Source organism: Salvia miltiorrhiza, chromosome 7, assembly GCF_028751815.1.
Source record: "Salvia miltiorrhiza cultivar Shanhuang (shh) chromosome 7, IMPLAD_Smil_shh, whole genome shotgun sequence".
In the NCBI taxonomy this organism is placed as follows: domain Eukaryota; kingdom Viridiplantae; phylum Streptophyta; class Magnoliopsida; order Lamiales; family Lamiaceae; genus Salvia; species Salvia miltiorrhiza.
Window position 1 is genome coordinate 53,683,292 of NC_080393.1, and position 15,454 is coordinate 53,698,745.

General features: G+C 38.8%; 3 protein-coding genes across 6 annotated transcripts in view; 1 reads left to right on the forward strand and 2 right to left on the reverse strand.

Annotated features, from left to right (window-relative positions):
* The window catches only part of LOC130994894 (uncharacterized), a 1,167,164-nt gene that overhangs the window by 232,846 nt on the left and 918,864 nt on the right, over positions 1–15,454 (reverse strand). The gene's annotated exons all lie outside the window — the stretch shown is intronic.
* Positions 6,080–10,375, forward strand: LOC130994800 (uncharacterized). Of its 4 annotated transcripts, none has more exons than XM_057919862.1 (3): positions 6,080–6,600; positions 6,850–6,936; positions 7,233–10,375. In XM_057919862.1, the coding sequence occupies exon 3, from the start codon at positions 7,343–7,345 to the stop codon at positions 10,190–10,192; it is 2,850 nt and encodes a 949-aa protein (XP_057775845.1). In that variant the 5' UTR covers positions 6,080–6,600; positions 6,850–6,936; positions 7,233–7,342; the 3' UTR covers positions 10,193–10,375. The 4 variants fall into 4 exon arrangements, with proteins under 4 accessions (XP_057775845.1, XP_057775847.1, XP_057775844.1 ...); XM_057919864.1 differs by having other exon boundaries at positions 6,080–6,547; XM_057919861.1 differs by lacking the exon at positions 6,850–6,936.
* Positions 11,704–14,820, reverse strand: LOC130994955 (ubiquitin-conjugating enzyme E2 4). The gene is made up of 6 exons (XM_057920165.1): positions 14,604–14,820; positions 14,438–14,517; positions 13,778–13,892; positions 13,594–13,646; positions 13,336–13,464; positions 11,704–11,963 (listed from the first exon to the last, which is right to left on the reverse strand). The coding sequence occupies exons 1-6, from the start codon at positions 14,645–14,647 to the stop codon at positions 11,833–11,835; spliced, it is 552 nt and encodes a 183-aa protein (XP_057776148.1). The 5' UTR covers positions 14,648–14,820; the 3' UTR covers positions 11,704–11,832.

Consider the following 15,454-nt stretch of genomic DNA (forward strand, 5'->3'; position numbering starts at 1 on the left):
ATATATATGATTTTGCATCAAACTTCAAAATGTGGAGTGATAATTACAAAATTATTGATTTAATATGATTTCTCAACTAATCAAGATTTCGACAAAATTTATTGTTAATATGGCTAACCGAATAATTGACGTTACATAATCGTTTATCACATATTTATTTTTTGGCTTCGCAATGCCATGGGACTTGTTGGATGCATGCAACGGTGGAATTATAATTAATTGGAAAATTATCACTTTAAATTTCAAAATTTTATCATAAATTATCAAAAATGTTTATTAAAATAAAAAAATGTCTTGGTCCATTTTCAGACTTCGAAGTACGACATGGCTCATTTGATGTTTCAATGGGTTGATACGTCGGCGTTTTGAGCATTCTTGATATAATTTTATTTTTAAAAGTGCAATCACACTTAAGTATTATTCCCCTTCGAGCTTACTATCATTCTCCTAGTACTAGTATACGATCATTTGTCTAAATGGTTAAATATATGTAATGAAGAAAACACAATCTCAATATGAAGTGAATTTTACTACATGGAACAAATAAAATAGAAGGATTCTTGATTGGGATATTAGAGATAAAATATGCTTAATTAGGAGCAACCAAAATGGTGGCACACATGTTAGATCAAAGAAGACTTTCGCCTCGTTTATAATGTAAACCAATAAATGTGAAAGATGGATCTTTTCATATATATGTGTACATGTGCACACGTATTTATTTTTGTTAAGAACTATTTCCCTTTTCCATCTTAACAAAAATCCAAAAACCCATGCTCCAAACATATCTTGATTCATTGAATTAAAAAGAAATATTAATGTAGGGTCCCTTTTTTTTTATTGTTGTGCCCAAGGGGCCACGACAAACAAATAGACAAAAGAAAGAGTTTTTTTTTTTTCCTATAAAATTAGTCATTTTTTGTGATGTTTCAAAACTTTGTCCAACTTTTTTTTTTTTATTAAAATTGTATTCAAACATTCTTTTAATAAAACAACCTTCTCGAATATTTGTGGAAATGATATGTGGAGCAATTAATAAGAGCAAAATAGAACAATTGCACATAAATTATGATTTTCAAGTAATATTAATTGTAATTTCTTAATTTATTTAAAAGTTGGTCTCATGTGAGATTTAGTGCACGAAAAAAATGAGTCGGGTCGGATTGGGGCTGGGGTAGGTCATGGATTGCTTTTATGAGCCGGCCACAAAATAATAATAAATATTATTATTATAAGAAAAAATAATTATTGATATTAAAAAAGGTAATGTTACAAAACATTATTTTTTTTCATGTTGATTGTTACTTTTTATCACAATAATAATTACTTCGAATAATTCATATTTTTCAACCAATCTTGATTGCCAGCGCATTGTGGAGGGCCGAGGGTGCGGGCGCGGAGCGAATGACGCGGCGACGGTATACTTATTTTGGTCAATTAAGTAATTTTATTATTATAACAAAAAAGTAATTATTGATATAAAGAAAGGTAATATTTCAAAAATATTACTCCGTCCGTCCGCCAAGATTATGTAAAAATTACTATATCGGGCGTCCGCTAAGATTATGTCACTTTCCTTTTTAAGCAATGGTCCCACCATCCTCTTTAATATTTTATCCTTACTAACACTCTTTATTTACAAAAAACACACCCCAAATTCAATCTCAACCGCGCAACTCATAAAGTGGCGGGACACCCTTTCTCCACTACATCAAAATCATCACCAATTTTATTAAATCTTGTCCCCAAACAATTTTACATAATCTTGGCGGACGGAGGGAGTAGTACTTTTCTTTACGTCGATTATTACTCTCTCCGTCCCATAATTAATGGCCCGTTTCTTTTCGGCACGGGTATTAAGGAGAGTTGTATTAGGAGATAAATTGTATGGTCCACATCTTTAATGTAATGGTTAATTGATTTTAAATATTGTTAATAAAAGAAAATGTTTTCATTCAAAATAAAGCTGCTGCTGCCGGCGCTCTCATCACCGGCGAGGCTGGCGCAAGCGCCGCCGCCTTCCCTCCACCCCCAAAAAACAGAAATGTGATGAAGAAACCCAAACCCAACACAGAGAAACCCAAACCCAACACAGAGAAACCCAACACAGAAATGTGATGAAGAAACCCAAACCCAACACAGAGAAATCCGCCGCCTTCCCTCCACCAACACCCAAACCCAACCCTTCCTCCGGCAACGACCACCTCCACCGCCACCCAAATCCCTCCACCATCGAAACCATTTGCCACCGCTTCTCCAAACTCTACACAGAGAAAACCCAGATCCCTAAAACCAAGAAAACCCCAAAATGCAGAGGGTGAGAGAGATGAAAGGCGGAGGAGATCGAAAGCAGAGACAGAGGAAATCGGAGGCGGTGGATGCAGAGGGTGGAGACGGTGGATGCAGAGGGTGGAGATCGGTGGAAATGGACGGCGCACGGTGGAGATCGGTGAAAATGGACGGCGCACGGTGGAGATCGTTGGAATTGGACGGCACACGGTGGAGATCGGTGGAAATGGACAGGGCGCACGGTGGAGATGTCTGCGAAGGGCGGCGGCGGCGGCGCCCCTTGAAGGAGGCAGAACTATTCGACTCCCCAAATTCTGAAGAGAGAGAAATAGAGGGCAAGAGATGAGCCGTTTTTTTATTTATTTTAGGGTTAATCAACTTTAATTAGGAATAGTTAATTAAGGAGAACTAAGCCCTAATTATTTCTATAAAAGGAAACAGGCCATTATTTATGGGACGGAGGGAGTACTTTTTATCATAATAATAATTACTTTGAATTATCCGACTCATAGCCATGACCAGATTCGCCTCGACACGCGTTTAGATCTGCTCCCTAGCTCTGACATGATCAGTTTCACTTGTACATGCGATCGAACATGAGAATTTGTGTTTATTTAAATATTGAAAGGAGGCTATTTTTGTGGGGAAAGGGGGAGTACTAAATTGTATCATAATTAAAAGTTGTGGATTTTTATATGATTTATTGGGTTGTTTGTCTGCATATTAGTGAGCCAATCTGCAACCCTTGATTGATTGTACATTTGTGCGTGTGTGTGTGTGTATGTAGACATGTGTTTTCAACTCATTTTCAAGTTTTAGGAAACACACACACACACTCACTGAAGCATTTAACACGATCTAATCAAAGCCGTCCATTTATTTTGGATTAATTTCACATGGAGGCATGTGGTGATAGGTGGCACCAAATTAAAAGAGTGTTTTGGACTGTTGTTGAATTCGAAACATCCAAATTCATTGCTACACAAAAGTCAACTCATCTCTTACTATAAGTCTATAACGTCAAATTGCTTCAACGAATGGATCTAATTAGTGGATGAAATATTATGTGTTTCGAGTTAGATGTTAATTTTGATCATACAATAATTATCTAATACAATTTGTTTACTTCATGTAGTTTAATTTGAGATTTTATTTACTCGAAATTGAATACAAAAAAGAAAAATAAATTTATACGGCAACACTAATTAATTAAAGATATTCAACGAGACCAAACAAACCCAATCAATCAAAGATGTGTTTATTTTTATGTTTGATACGTATAAGGGTTAACATACAATTGATTTGAGAAGTTGAATGTGATTTACCGCTAATTAAGGCTACGAGTTGGACTTGGTTACTACTATACAGAAATTAGTGACAGGATTCAATTATCATTTATGAGAATCGTCCATTATTTAATTAGTAATAAATAAAAGGATCCATTAATTACAAATTAACTTGCGTAGGTAGAGAATCTAAGGCATCTTATTGCGTACTTGGTGAAGAAATAGTTGCAGAAAAGTGTGTAGATGTATTATTAATGAACCATAATAAATTGATCAAAGTGTGTAGAGGTATTATTTATTCAATCAATAATGTGAACCAAAATCGCATGAAATTGAACATCAAGTGTAGTATATGTCAAAATAATTAAAACCATGAACCGATATTGCTTCTTTACGTATAAACTCTTTCTCCCTTTTTACTGTCTTAAGTGTAGTATATGTCAAAATAATGTCAAAATAATTAAGATATAATATATTGTAATAATAGTTTGGGGTTTAAAGTGGTAATTATAAAAATAAGTTGTTATTTGTTTCAATAAAATTCAATGATTACAGAGTAAACATTAATAATAAATAGTATAAATATATACTAATTAGTCATTTCCTTCTTAAATTGAAGATTATTGTTTAAAAATAAATTGTACAAATTATATCACTTTATTTAGATTTTCAATTGATGAAGTTAATAATTAATCGATATGGAGTACTGTAAAAAAAATTATTCATACCAATCAAAAATTCGAATAAAAAATATATATTATTACTATTCGTTCTTGTCCTGTATAAGAATACCTAAAAATTACTCAAACACATTTAACTTTAAAAAATATAAATTTCTACAAATGTCGATTAATATTTTGACCTATTTAAAATTTATATACTCAATTTTGTACCAAATCCGGCTAAATTTATAGAATACCTAATAAAATATTTTTAAATTATATTGCTAGTTTTTAATGCAATTAAGGAGCAGGAAGTTTGTATTAGTTTTAATATGAATTTATAAAAAAAATAGTTATGTATCTTCAAATTAGAATTTAAAATATTATATAGATTTATTTAATTATTTGTACGAATTATTTATTTATTAATATAAACATATTAATTGTTATATTTTTATTTTCATATCATTCATATTTTTCCTAGTTTTTAATTTATTTTTGGCTATTTAAATATGAAGTTTTAATAATAATAAAATTTGGATTTTCAAGAGCCAAACATTATTAAATAATGGTTATTAATTTTGTTATATTGATGATTTAGTGTTGCTCAAAATAAGATTGACTTAAATTATTGGCCTTGGTGCACGTGCTTCTTGTCTGCTGGTAATTACTTTGCATTTTATTTGCTTCTCTTGTATGCGGTCCTTTCGAATTGTTTCGTTCTTTCTCTGGGTCTTTATTGTATCTTGTGGTTTTGCGAGTGACTTACTAGTGAGCTCCATAGGGCGGTGATAGTTAGTCCGAAGCTGCCTCGTGGTTCTTACTGGTTATGCTTGGCGGATAATAGTTTTTACTGGGTGATGGTTAGTCCGAAACTCGGGAATTCTATCATCCTGATCGCGAATCGGTTGGTCTTTTGCCTCTAGGCGTTTCTCCTTCTTCTTTGTATAGACGGATACTCTTTTTTTTCCCTAAAGTTTTTTGCAATGGGTTCTCTTTAGCAAGATTTTAATAAGACTCGGTCCTTGGTCTGCTCATATGTGCTTTCAAGAGATTTTCTTAGATTTTTTCTTTCTTTTTTGTATATCATCGCTATTTAATAAAAAGATCACACAGATCTTCATCTACATATGGGTTCACAAGTAATTTATTTATTTATATGTATTTACAAATGCATCTTCTTACATTTCTAAAACATAAAGAATAACTAATACACACATTTTCGAAGAATGGGGATCTATAGGTATATAAAAAATCAAGTTTTAGAATATGATTAACTGCCTACAAATTATCAAATTTACATCAAATTATGATTTTATATGCAAACTTCAAAGTTTAGTGTGTCAAGTACTAAACGTTTAACGTAATATTATTAATATATGACTACATACCAACTTAAAATTTTTGCGTGATAATTACTGAAGTATTGATTTAATAATATTTTCCATCAATTAAAATTTCAGCCAAACTTATTGTTGCCATGACGATTCAAATATTTACATCATTTCATAAAAAATGATGTCGTTTACGTTAATATATTATCACGCGATCACGAGTATGCCGCGTCAATTATTTTGTTAGTCATGTCAATAGTAAAGTTAGCGAGAATATCAATTGATAGGAGAATCAGATTAAATCAATAATTCAATAATTAGTACGTGAAATATTAAAATTTATATGAGAAATTAAAATTTGATGAAAATTCTATAATTTTTAGATAATAAACCCTTTAAAATATGTTTAAAAGCTAAGGGTAAAATTAACAGTACTAAATTTCATTATAATGGGATAGATAGATAGATAGATAAAAAGAGATAAGAGAGGCAGTGAATCATTAATGATTGCGTCACCCAAAATTGTGGAAGCAGAGAGATACGAGGTGGAGAAAGTGTCCGAAATAGAAGAGATGATCGGTGAGTGTGGAAGAGCAAAAACATCCGATTCAGACCAAAGACAACAAACAAATTTCAGATCATGTAATAAAAGAAGAAAATAAGTGTGGACAGAGCAGTGCTGCTCATCTTTTGCTGAGGAGGGGGCAGTAGCACTGCTCGTACTAGCATAGTAACTACAGAATTTATAGTTGAGAGAGAGAGAGAGAGAGAGAAGGAGAGAAGGAGAGAGAGAGAGGCCCCTTTTGACAGACGGCCATACCTCGTCTCATCCGTCCTTCTTCTTGGGCCCCACCTATTCCCCGCCTCCTCCTTCATGTTTAAATATGGATATCCATGAGAGAGAGGGACAGAGGAGAGAGAGACAGAGAGAGAGGAAAATTTCCCCTTTTTATTCTTCAAGGCAGAGAGAGGTCTGGTGAGTAATAATAAACTGAAATCTGTGCCATTTTCGGTTTTCTCATATAAAAGGTAAATATATGCTTTCCATCTATCCTTCCATTCCCCCAATCAGAAATCCTTTCTCAACTCCTTTTTCTCACGTTTCAAGAACTCCTCTGTGTGTATGTGTGTGTGTGTGTAAAATAACTTCCTTACTTTGCTTCCCTCGCAAAAATGCTCCTCATTTTCCTGCAAATGGTGGATATGTGAATATCTTAGTAATTTCCAAGACTTCAATTGTTTTTTGTTGCTGATTATTTTCGGCTGGTCTAATTGAAGACGTGGGCTTCTGGATTTGAAGCCTCTCACGCAATGAAGAAGATAAAGATTGCAACTATGAGGCAAAACTGTCTCTTCTTGATTTGAGTGAGTTGTTCAGATCTGAATTCATTGCAAAAACTTGGTTTTTTATTGCATTGAATTAATGGAAAAGGGAGTTGAGAGTTTAGAGGGCAGGGCTTCTTCGTTTTTCCATGTGGTGTTAACTATTAACTCATTGTTTAGATCTAAAAACTCTTCAAACTTTCAATGTCTAAATCCCAGTTTATGGATTCTATTTGTGAAGGTGGAAATCATGTTGTTTGTACAATATTTCAACTGCCTTTTTCTTGCATTTTCTGTTTTATTAGTGGTTTCATATATTTCTTTGATTGGTAATACAGGTTATTACTGTTTCTATATTTTCAAGAAACCTTGACATCCATTTCTGGTGTGATGTCCTGCTCGACAACACGTCATGCTTCAGCTCAGGAGGGATTGCGCCATGGTTTGAATGGATCTTGGAGAAGAAGAGGATAATGCTGCATTTGGCACATTGAGGATTCCTTCATCATCAGCAGCACTGTTCTTTTCCGCGAGCCACTCGCCCTTATCTCCGAATCCAGCAGCGAATTCGGGCAATGTAGGCCATGACACCAGCAGAAACATGAATCCCCTCGACACAGAATCTTTGGATGGCGTTGTGCTTGCTTCAGGCGAAGTGGATCCCGTTGCAGAAGCATGTATCTTGAATGATCCTAGGAGGTTTGAGAATGCCTCTTCTTCGACAAAGATATATAATTGTGCATTGTCTGGTTATGGTGCTCATCGTTCAAGCATTAGGCATAAGGGTAGAGGGAAAAGGATACGAAGGTTGCTTGAAACCTCAGCTCCACCGCCTCCCTCCAATAGGCTGAGCAGCTGCGACGTGTTCATTGGCTTCCATGGCCGGAAGCCCTTGTTGCTTAGGTTTGCTAACTGGCTCCGTGCGGAGTTAGAGGTTCAAGGGCTGAGTTGCTTTGTGACAGACAGAGGGAGGTGTCGGAATTCACGCAAGCATACCATTGTCGAGAGAGCCATGGATGCTAGCACGTTTGGGGTTGTGATCTTGACTAGGAAGTCGTTTAGGAACCCGTACACCATTGAAGAGCTCAGGTTTTTCTCGAGGAAGAAGAATTTGGTTCCTATATACTTTGATGTGGCTCCTAACGACTGCCTTGCTAGAGATATAATTGAGAAACGAGGGGAGGTTTGGGAGAAGTATGGTGGCGAGCTTTGGCTGCTATATGGAGGAGTCGAGAAGGAATGGAGAGAGGCCATGAGCGCCCTTTCTTGCGTTGATGAATGGAGATTAGAAGCTCATGATGGTAGATGGAGGGATTGCATATTAAGAGGTGTGACTCTCTTGGCTTTGAGGTTGGGAAGGAGAAGTGTGGTGGATAGACTGACCAAGTGGAGAGAGAAAGCAGAGAGAGAAGAGTTCCCTTTTCCTCAGAATGAGAGCTTTGTTGGTAGGAAGAAGGAGCTGTCGGAGCTCGAGTTCATGCTTTTTGGCGATGTCTGTGGTGATGCAGAGAGAGACTATTTCGACCTCAAGGCTAGGCCGAGACAAAAGAAGTTGACAGTGGAGCGCGAGGGGAAGGGGAAAGAACCGGTGCTGTGGAAGGAATCTGAGAAGGAAATCGAGATGCAAAACACACGAGCTCCTCAGAAGCACGGTAGGCCAAGACGGAGGTCGATGAGAGCTGTGTACGGGAAGGGGATAGCCTGTGTGACGGGGGATCCGGGCATTGGGAAGACGGAGCTGGTGTTGGAGTATGCTTACAGATTCCAGCAGAGGTATAAGATGGTGCTGTGGATCGGAGGCGAGAGCAGATACATCCGGCAGAACTACCTCAACTTGTGGTCGTTCTTGGAGGTTGATGTCGGGGTGGAGAGCAGCACGGAGAAAGGCCAGACGAGGAGCTTCGAGGAGCAGGAGGAAGCGGCCGTGGCAAGAGTGAGGAAGGAGCTGATGCGAAACATCCCCTTCCTTGTGATCATAGACAACTTGGAGATGGAAAAGGACTGGTGGGATCACAAGATGGTGATGGATTTGCTGCCTCGTTTTGGCGGGGAGACGCACGTTATCATCTCCACTCGCCTCTGCAGCGTTATGAATCTCGAGCCGTTGAGAGTCTCCTTCCTGTCGGGGGTGGAGGCGATGACGCTGATGCAAGGAGGAGGTCTCAAGGATGAATCAATCACAGAGATTGATGCTCTAAGAGCCATTGAGGAGAAGCTCGGGAGGCTAACCCTCGGCCTCGCCATTGTCGGAGCCATCCTCTCGGAACTCCCCATCAACCCAACGAGGCTGTTGGATACCGTAAATAGGATGCCGTGGAGAGATGTAACGTGGAGTGGCCGTGAAAACCATTCACTGAGGCGAAACACCTTCCTCGTGCAGCTCTTTGAGGTCTGCTTCTCCATCTTCGACCATGCTGATGGCCCGGGAAGCTTGGCGACTAGGATGGTTCTCGCGAGTGGTTGGTTTGCACCGGGACCGGTCCCTGTGCACCTCCTCGCCCTCGCCGCTCAGGGCATCCCCGACAAGCAGCCCGGCCGGAGGCTGTGGCGGAAAATTGTGTACCCCTTGACCTGCGGGCTAGCGTCGTCCTATGCACGGAGGTCGGAGGGCGAGGCATCGTCGCTGCTGTTGAGGTTCAACATGGCAAGGAGCTGTACCAAAGAGGGGTGCATTGAGCTGAACCAGCTGGTGAAGGTGTACGCCCGGAAGCGGGGGGTCACCGGAGCCGCGGACGCCATGGTGCAGGCCGTCATCGGTCGCGCGTCCGTGGCAGCCCGCCACCCCGACCACGTGTGGGCCGCGTGCTTCCTGCTGCTGGGGTTCGGGCGGGACCCCGTCGTGGTCGAGCTCGAGCCGGCAGGGCTCCTTCTCCTCGTGAAGCGGCTCGTGCTGCCCCTCGCTGTGCGGACGTTCGTCGCATTCTCGAGGTGCGGCGCGGCCACGGAGCTGCTCCGCCTCTGCACGGACGCGCTGGAGGCGGCTGACGAGGCGCTCGCCGCCCCGGTCGGGAAGTGGGCGGACGGACCCCTGTGCTGGAGGCCCGTCCGCACCAAGGCGCACCTCAACCCTTACCTCTGGCAGGAGTTAGCCCTGACGAGAGCGGCGGTGCTCGAGGTCCAGGCGAAGCTCGTGGCCAGAGGCGGGCAGTTGGATGTTGCCGATGATCTGATTAGGAAGGCCATCTTCATCAGAACTTCCATTTGCGGCAGAGATCATCCACACACCATGTCTGCTCAAGAAACTCTTACCAAATTCACTAGATTAAATGCTAATCTTCAACATCATACTTCACCCTAGATCATCATTCTTTATTTCTATTTTATTTGTTCTTTTCTGAGAAGATGAGTTCATAGTACTAGAGATTATAGCACAGGATTTTGAATAAGCTGTTTTAGAAGTTGGATGAAGTATATTTTGTTATACCAATTCTTGTATATAACATGAGTTCTCCTTGCTAAGCTACAAAGAAAGATGTATTCTATTCTTGACCCGTTTTTGGTTTGTCATATTCATCAAGAAAGATCATTAATAATATTAAGCTAATTATATTTGGTTTAATGTCATTTTCAAATGTGATACACATTATGGCTATTATTAAACAAGATCACAGGCTGTTTCTAATAGAGGAAGTGTTTGATGTTTTCAATCATGAAATTTCATGTTGGGATTACTCATGTGTTTGTTGGCACTTGTTAAAATTAGGATTAATCATAGATTGTGTCCCAAGGGAAAACCCTTAATTTTAGAAAAAAATTGATTTATGTCTCGCTTTTAGATTTTTTTTTTTTTTTTTTTTTTATTTCATATTGAATAATGTAGATTCTAACTAGGTGACTTCTTATTCCATCGCCGCATTTTGTAAGGCCAGGCATAAATATTTTTTTTTACCCAAAGTTGAGGATTTCTGAAGCGAAATGTAAGTTTTTTTTTTTTTTTTTTTTTTTTTTTTTTTTTTTTTTTTTTTTTTTTTTTTTTTTTTTTTTGATCGGTCAAAGTCATGTTAGATGTTAGTAGTTAGTTCCCCATCGACTCCAAGAACCACCTTATCTCTCCATTCACCAAACTCCACCTTATATCTCCAATCACCAATTCGTTCCCAAGAGGGATCGAACCCGGGTCACTTCACTTAAGTGAGGACCCGGTGGCATATCTTTTAGATAACGCTGAAAGTTAGTGACACAAATACGAAAATTCCATTCACCAGGATAATTTAGATAAATAATAATTATGTGTTTTAATAGATGCAAGCATTGAATATATGAAATAGTACAGTATAATGCAAATTTACAATTGATGCAATGATTGAAATATGTATACACTGTAATATGTAAAAGTGGAATGTGTTTTGTGTGTGAGCATGTTATAACAAACACACAAAGGTTATTTACTAATGCTTGACTATTCCACTACAACTGTGTTTTTTGGAGCTCTCTCTCTCTTTCCAACTGATGTCAGCTCATTGGATTTCAACAAATCAAGAATTTCCCCATGAGCAACCACCATGTCTATTCCTCAGAATTCATCAATAAGAACTGACGTTTTAACGTAGTAAAATTCGACTCCTTACAGCTATGTTTCAATGTAATGAAAACAGAGCAAACAGTATAACCCCAGGCAACGACAAAGAACCAGTACACAGATAAAGGAGAGAGTTGGGAACATCAAAACTTGCTGAGATATTCATATGATATATTAGCCCTTGAACTTCCCTATCCTGGCATTATGTATATCAAGAGGTCGAATAGGGAACACCGGGTTTTGGTCATAGCCTAGCCCATCGAATACTTGGATAAATGAGAACACAGATATAAAAGAGAAAATGCAGATGAAACTTTCTTCATAAGCAAATGAGTATCGACATGTTTCAAACTTTATCATCACACAACAGCATATAATGTACAAACAGACAAACAGTTGGAACCTTGTCTTATTTCCTCTCACGGATCTGCTTTTCCAGCGACTTCCTCATCACTGGACGCATATTCATCTTCAGTTAGTTCCTCGTCACTAGATTTTTCATCAGGCGCAACCCCTGCATCGGTGGGCTTTGCATATTTTTCGCAATACTCTGAAAATATTGTGTGTCGTAAGTCTTCTACGAAGTTATAAAAGCTAATAAGATGGAACAGGAATAATAGTAAGATACTAAACTAGCACAAATGTCATGAGTTCCATAAAATGTGTTGGAAGAAACTCTTGAATAAGCATGAGACGAGGCAACAAAAGAAGCAAATAACATAAATTAGGGCCATAACACAGTCCAAAAAACCGTAAGTAGCCAGCAAATTAGCAACTACAGAAAAACAAGAGAGCATTTAGTGTCAAAAGAAACAACTTCAATGTTTTGTATTTACCTACTCTTGATGGATAAAGAAAAATGAACATAGACTTCGTAGATGCAAGCAAGCTTCTGAAGGCCGTATATGCATGCTTCAATGAGAATGTCTCTCTCTCCCCCCGCACTCTCTGTGATTGGAGCATTTTTCTGCTCAGTTCTCTAAGTGATTTTTCATGATACGTTTATCCTTACTGGTCACATTTTGGTGTTTTTGGTGGTTTGCAACTCTGGCTTTTACTACGTTTAATGGCTTTTAGAAAAGTTTCGCATGATTTAATTAGCTTGCAACTGACATCTGAAACAGAAAATTGGATATATTTTGTTTTTGGAAAAAAGTAGTTGCTGAATGCTTGTTTATATAGCTCACCATGGATGACAGTGTGCTTCTCATGAAAAGAACATGTAAGGAATAATAGAAAAACTAGAGCCAACTATAAGACTCAGATAAACTTTTACATCCTAGCAATATGCAAAGTTCTTAAAACATGGTGAACACCATGATAATTGATGATTCAAAGTGATCTGATTCTGAACATCTATAATAAGAACTAGGAATCTACCTTGTCCTACTATGGTCGCATGATAATAACAACTGATTATCCAGTATGAGAAACACTGACAGGGCTTGTCATGTGGACTCAAATGCTTCACACCCCAACTATCATGCACCTCAAGGGCACCAACTCTTCCAAAAAGGCAGAAAGTCATGGCACGAGATATGAAGCACAAACATTTTTTTGAGCAACACTAGTCAACTGTATGATGCAGGGAGTGCTTGATTCAGATTCCTGAATAACAATGGTACTGGGTTCGACTGAGGTGGGCAATGGAAATGGGAATCAAGTATACTAAGGGAGCAGGGTAGTTAAACAAAATGGGGCAATCATTAACTTGAGTTTTGTTTTGTTCCAAACACCATCGATAGGAATCTTTCCCCTCTATTCCATTCCTTATAACCCCAACCAAGTAACTCTTGGTTGTTTTATAATCTATATTCAATCAGTGCAGAAAAGTAGCATTATCAGGTGAGGCATTTTGGAGAAGTATATTGCACATATAGTCAATAGTATGCTAACAGATTCTCTTTCTAATGAAGTTCTACCTTTGACTCTCTGATCGTATGCATTGCGGTCACGCATCATTAAAGCTGCTGCCTCTCCATTTAAAGGATCTGATGGATTCGGGTATAAAAGAAGTTGAGGAAGGAACACTTCAAACACGTTGACTAGGTCTGAAAAGACACAAATAACTTGATCAAGCTAATGAAACAATTGTTAGACACCGATAGACCATGAAAGATGCAGCAGCACAGCAGTCCACAATCTATAGCCCCAGAGAGAGAGAGAACCTTTCAACTTACCAAACATGGGACTCCAAGTCTGATTGATTACGTCTAAACACACAGAACCTGACCTGGGACATAAATGAGAACGAAACTGTTGACGTCAATGTCATCTCGATAAGCATTATACTAGATTCAAAGCGAGCAAATAAAATCTGCCAGAGAAGCTCAATGTCCTCAGCACAATATGTCACAGACTCACATCTCATCAACATTTGGATGGTAAATCTTATTGACAAAACCAATGGAAGGAGATTTATACGGATAAGCATCTGGCAGCTCCACCCTAATCTTCCAAACACCTCCTTGATAAGGACCTGTCATACACCACGAAATTTGGGGCCAATCCCCCTTTTTGCTATAAATGCAAACTTCATAATGGAGGGTTAAATTAGTGAATTAGCTAGCACATTCACCAAGACTAACGGAAGAGAGGAAACCAGTAATCCACACCACAGAAAACGATCCGAATGTATTCACAACAGGATCAAATCCAATTGCTCTAAATTCAATAAAAATCCAAGCTCACAATACAACATTCTAGTAGGCAACAGAGTAAGCTCGAAACTGGAAAGCCCCAACTTATCAAGATCACATCATGGATGCAACTTCATTTTAAGACTGAATTGAAGTTAAAAACACTAGTTTCCTATCACCCAACCTCTAATCCTAAGCTCAACTATAAACCTCAAACCAATCCAAAACGCTCAATCACAATTTTCAAATAACGATATCGCATTATAACAAAAGCAAACGCAGCAGAATCTAACCTAAAACCAGCTCAAATAAACAGATAGATCATCACTTTGCGATTTCCAAAATAAACATAAAATCTAGAGCTGGGGCTTGAGAAAATGATTACTTTCTTTGGGTCCATTGAACTGCACATGAAACTCCTGCATGCCATCATTGATCATCTCCACCTTATAGTCAGTCATCATCCTAAACCAAAACGAAACCAAAATCCAGAATCAAACATATGCAGAATTAGGCATCAAACACAAAAATCAAAAGTCACAAGTCACTACAGCTTCATCAAATCCATTTCGCGGCGTTTGCTTGGGGAAGACATGATTCTTTATGGTTGCGCTAATTTTTTCCCCCAAATTCTTCGTGATTAATTAACTATGGCGAAAAAAATGTGAGTGTGTGTCTGCGTGTGCGTGTGTTAGGCGGTTCCGACATCAAAGAGCAAAAGTGGGGATGGAATGAGGTTTTGGCTAAATAGCATTTTCCCCACACTATTTCTCAATTATTAGTGCTCCCTTCATCCATAAAAAATGTACTCCTTCCGTTCCATTGGACTTGTCCCATTTGGTTTCGGCACGATTATCAAGCAGAATATTACTCCCTTCGTCCTATTAAAATTGACCACCTTTCCATTTTAGTTGTCCCACTAAAGTTGGCCACTTTCTAAAAATGAAAATATTAACTAGTTAATTAAGCTTAATTAGTTAATTTAATTAAGTTTTCTAATTAAACCTACATACACACAAACACACGCCTCTGCTCTCTCCCCATCTCTTTCTCTCTCGTTACACACACAGACACACACAAACATGGTTTGCCGCCCTTCCCCTTCTCTCTTCTTCTCCGGCGGACAACGGCAGCGTCGACCGCTGCCCCTGCTCCTGAAAACCCTTTCACTCACCTCTGCTCTCTCCTTCTTTCTCTCGTTACAGATCTTGTGATCTCTCTCTCCCTTCCTCTCACCGTCGCATCCTTGGGCGATTTGGGGATTCGAAGCTCACCGCCCAAATGCGTGAGGTCGTGAGGAAGATGCTAGGGCATTTGCCTCCGCCGCCGATTTGGGGCTAGGACTTTGCCTCTCCGCCTCTCCAGTCAGCGCTGCCTCTCCGATTTGGGGCTAGGGCTTTGC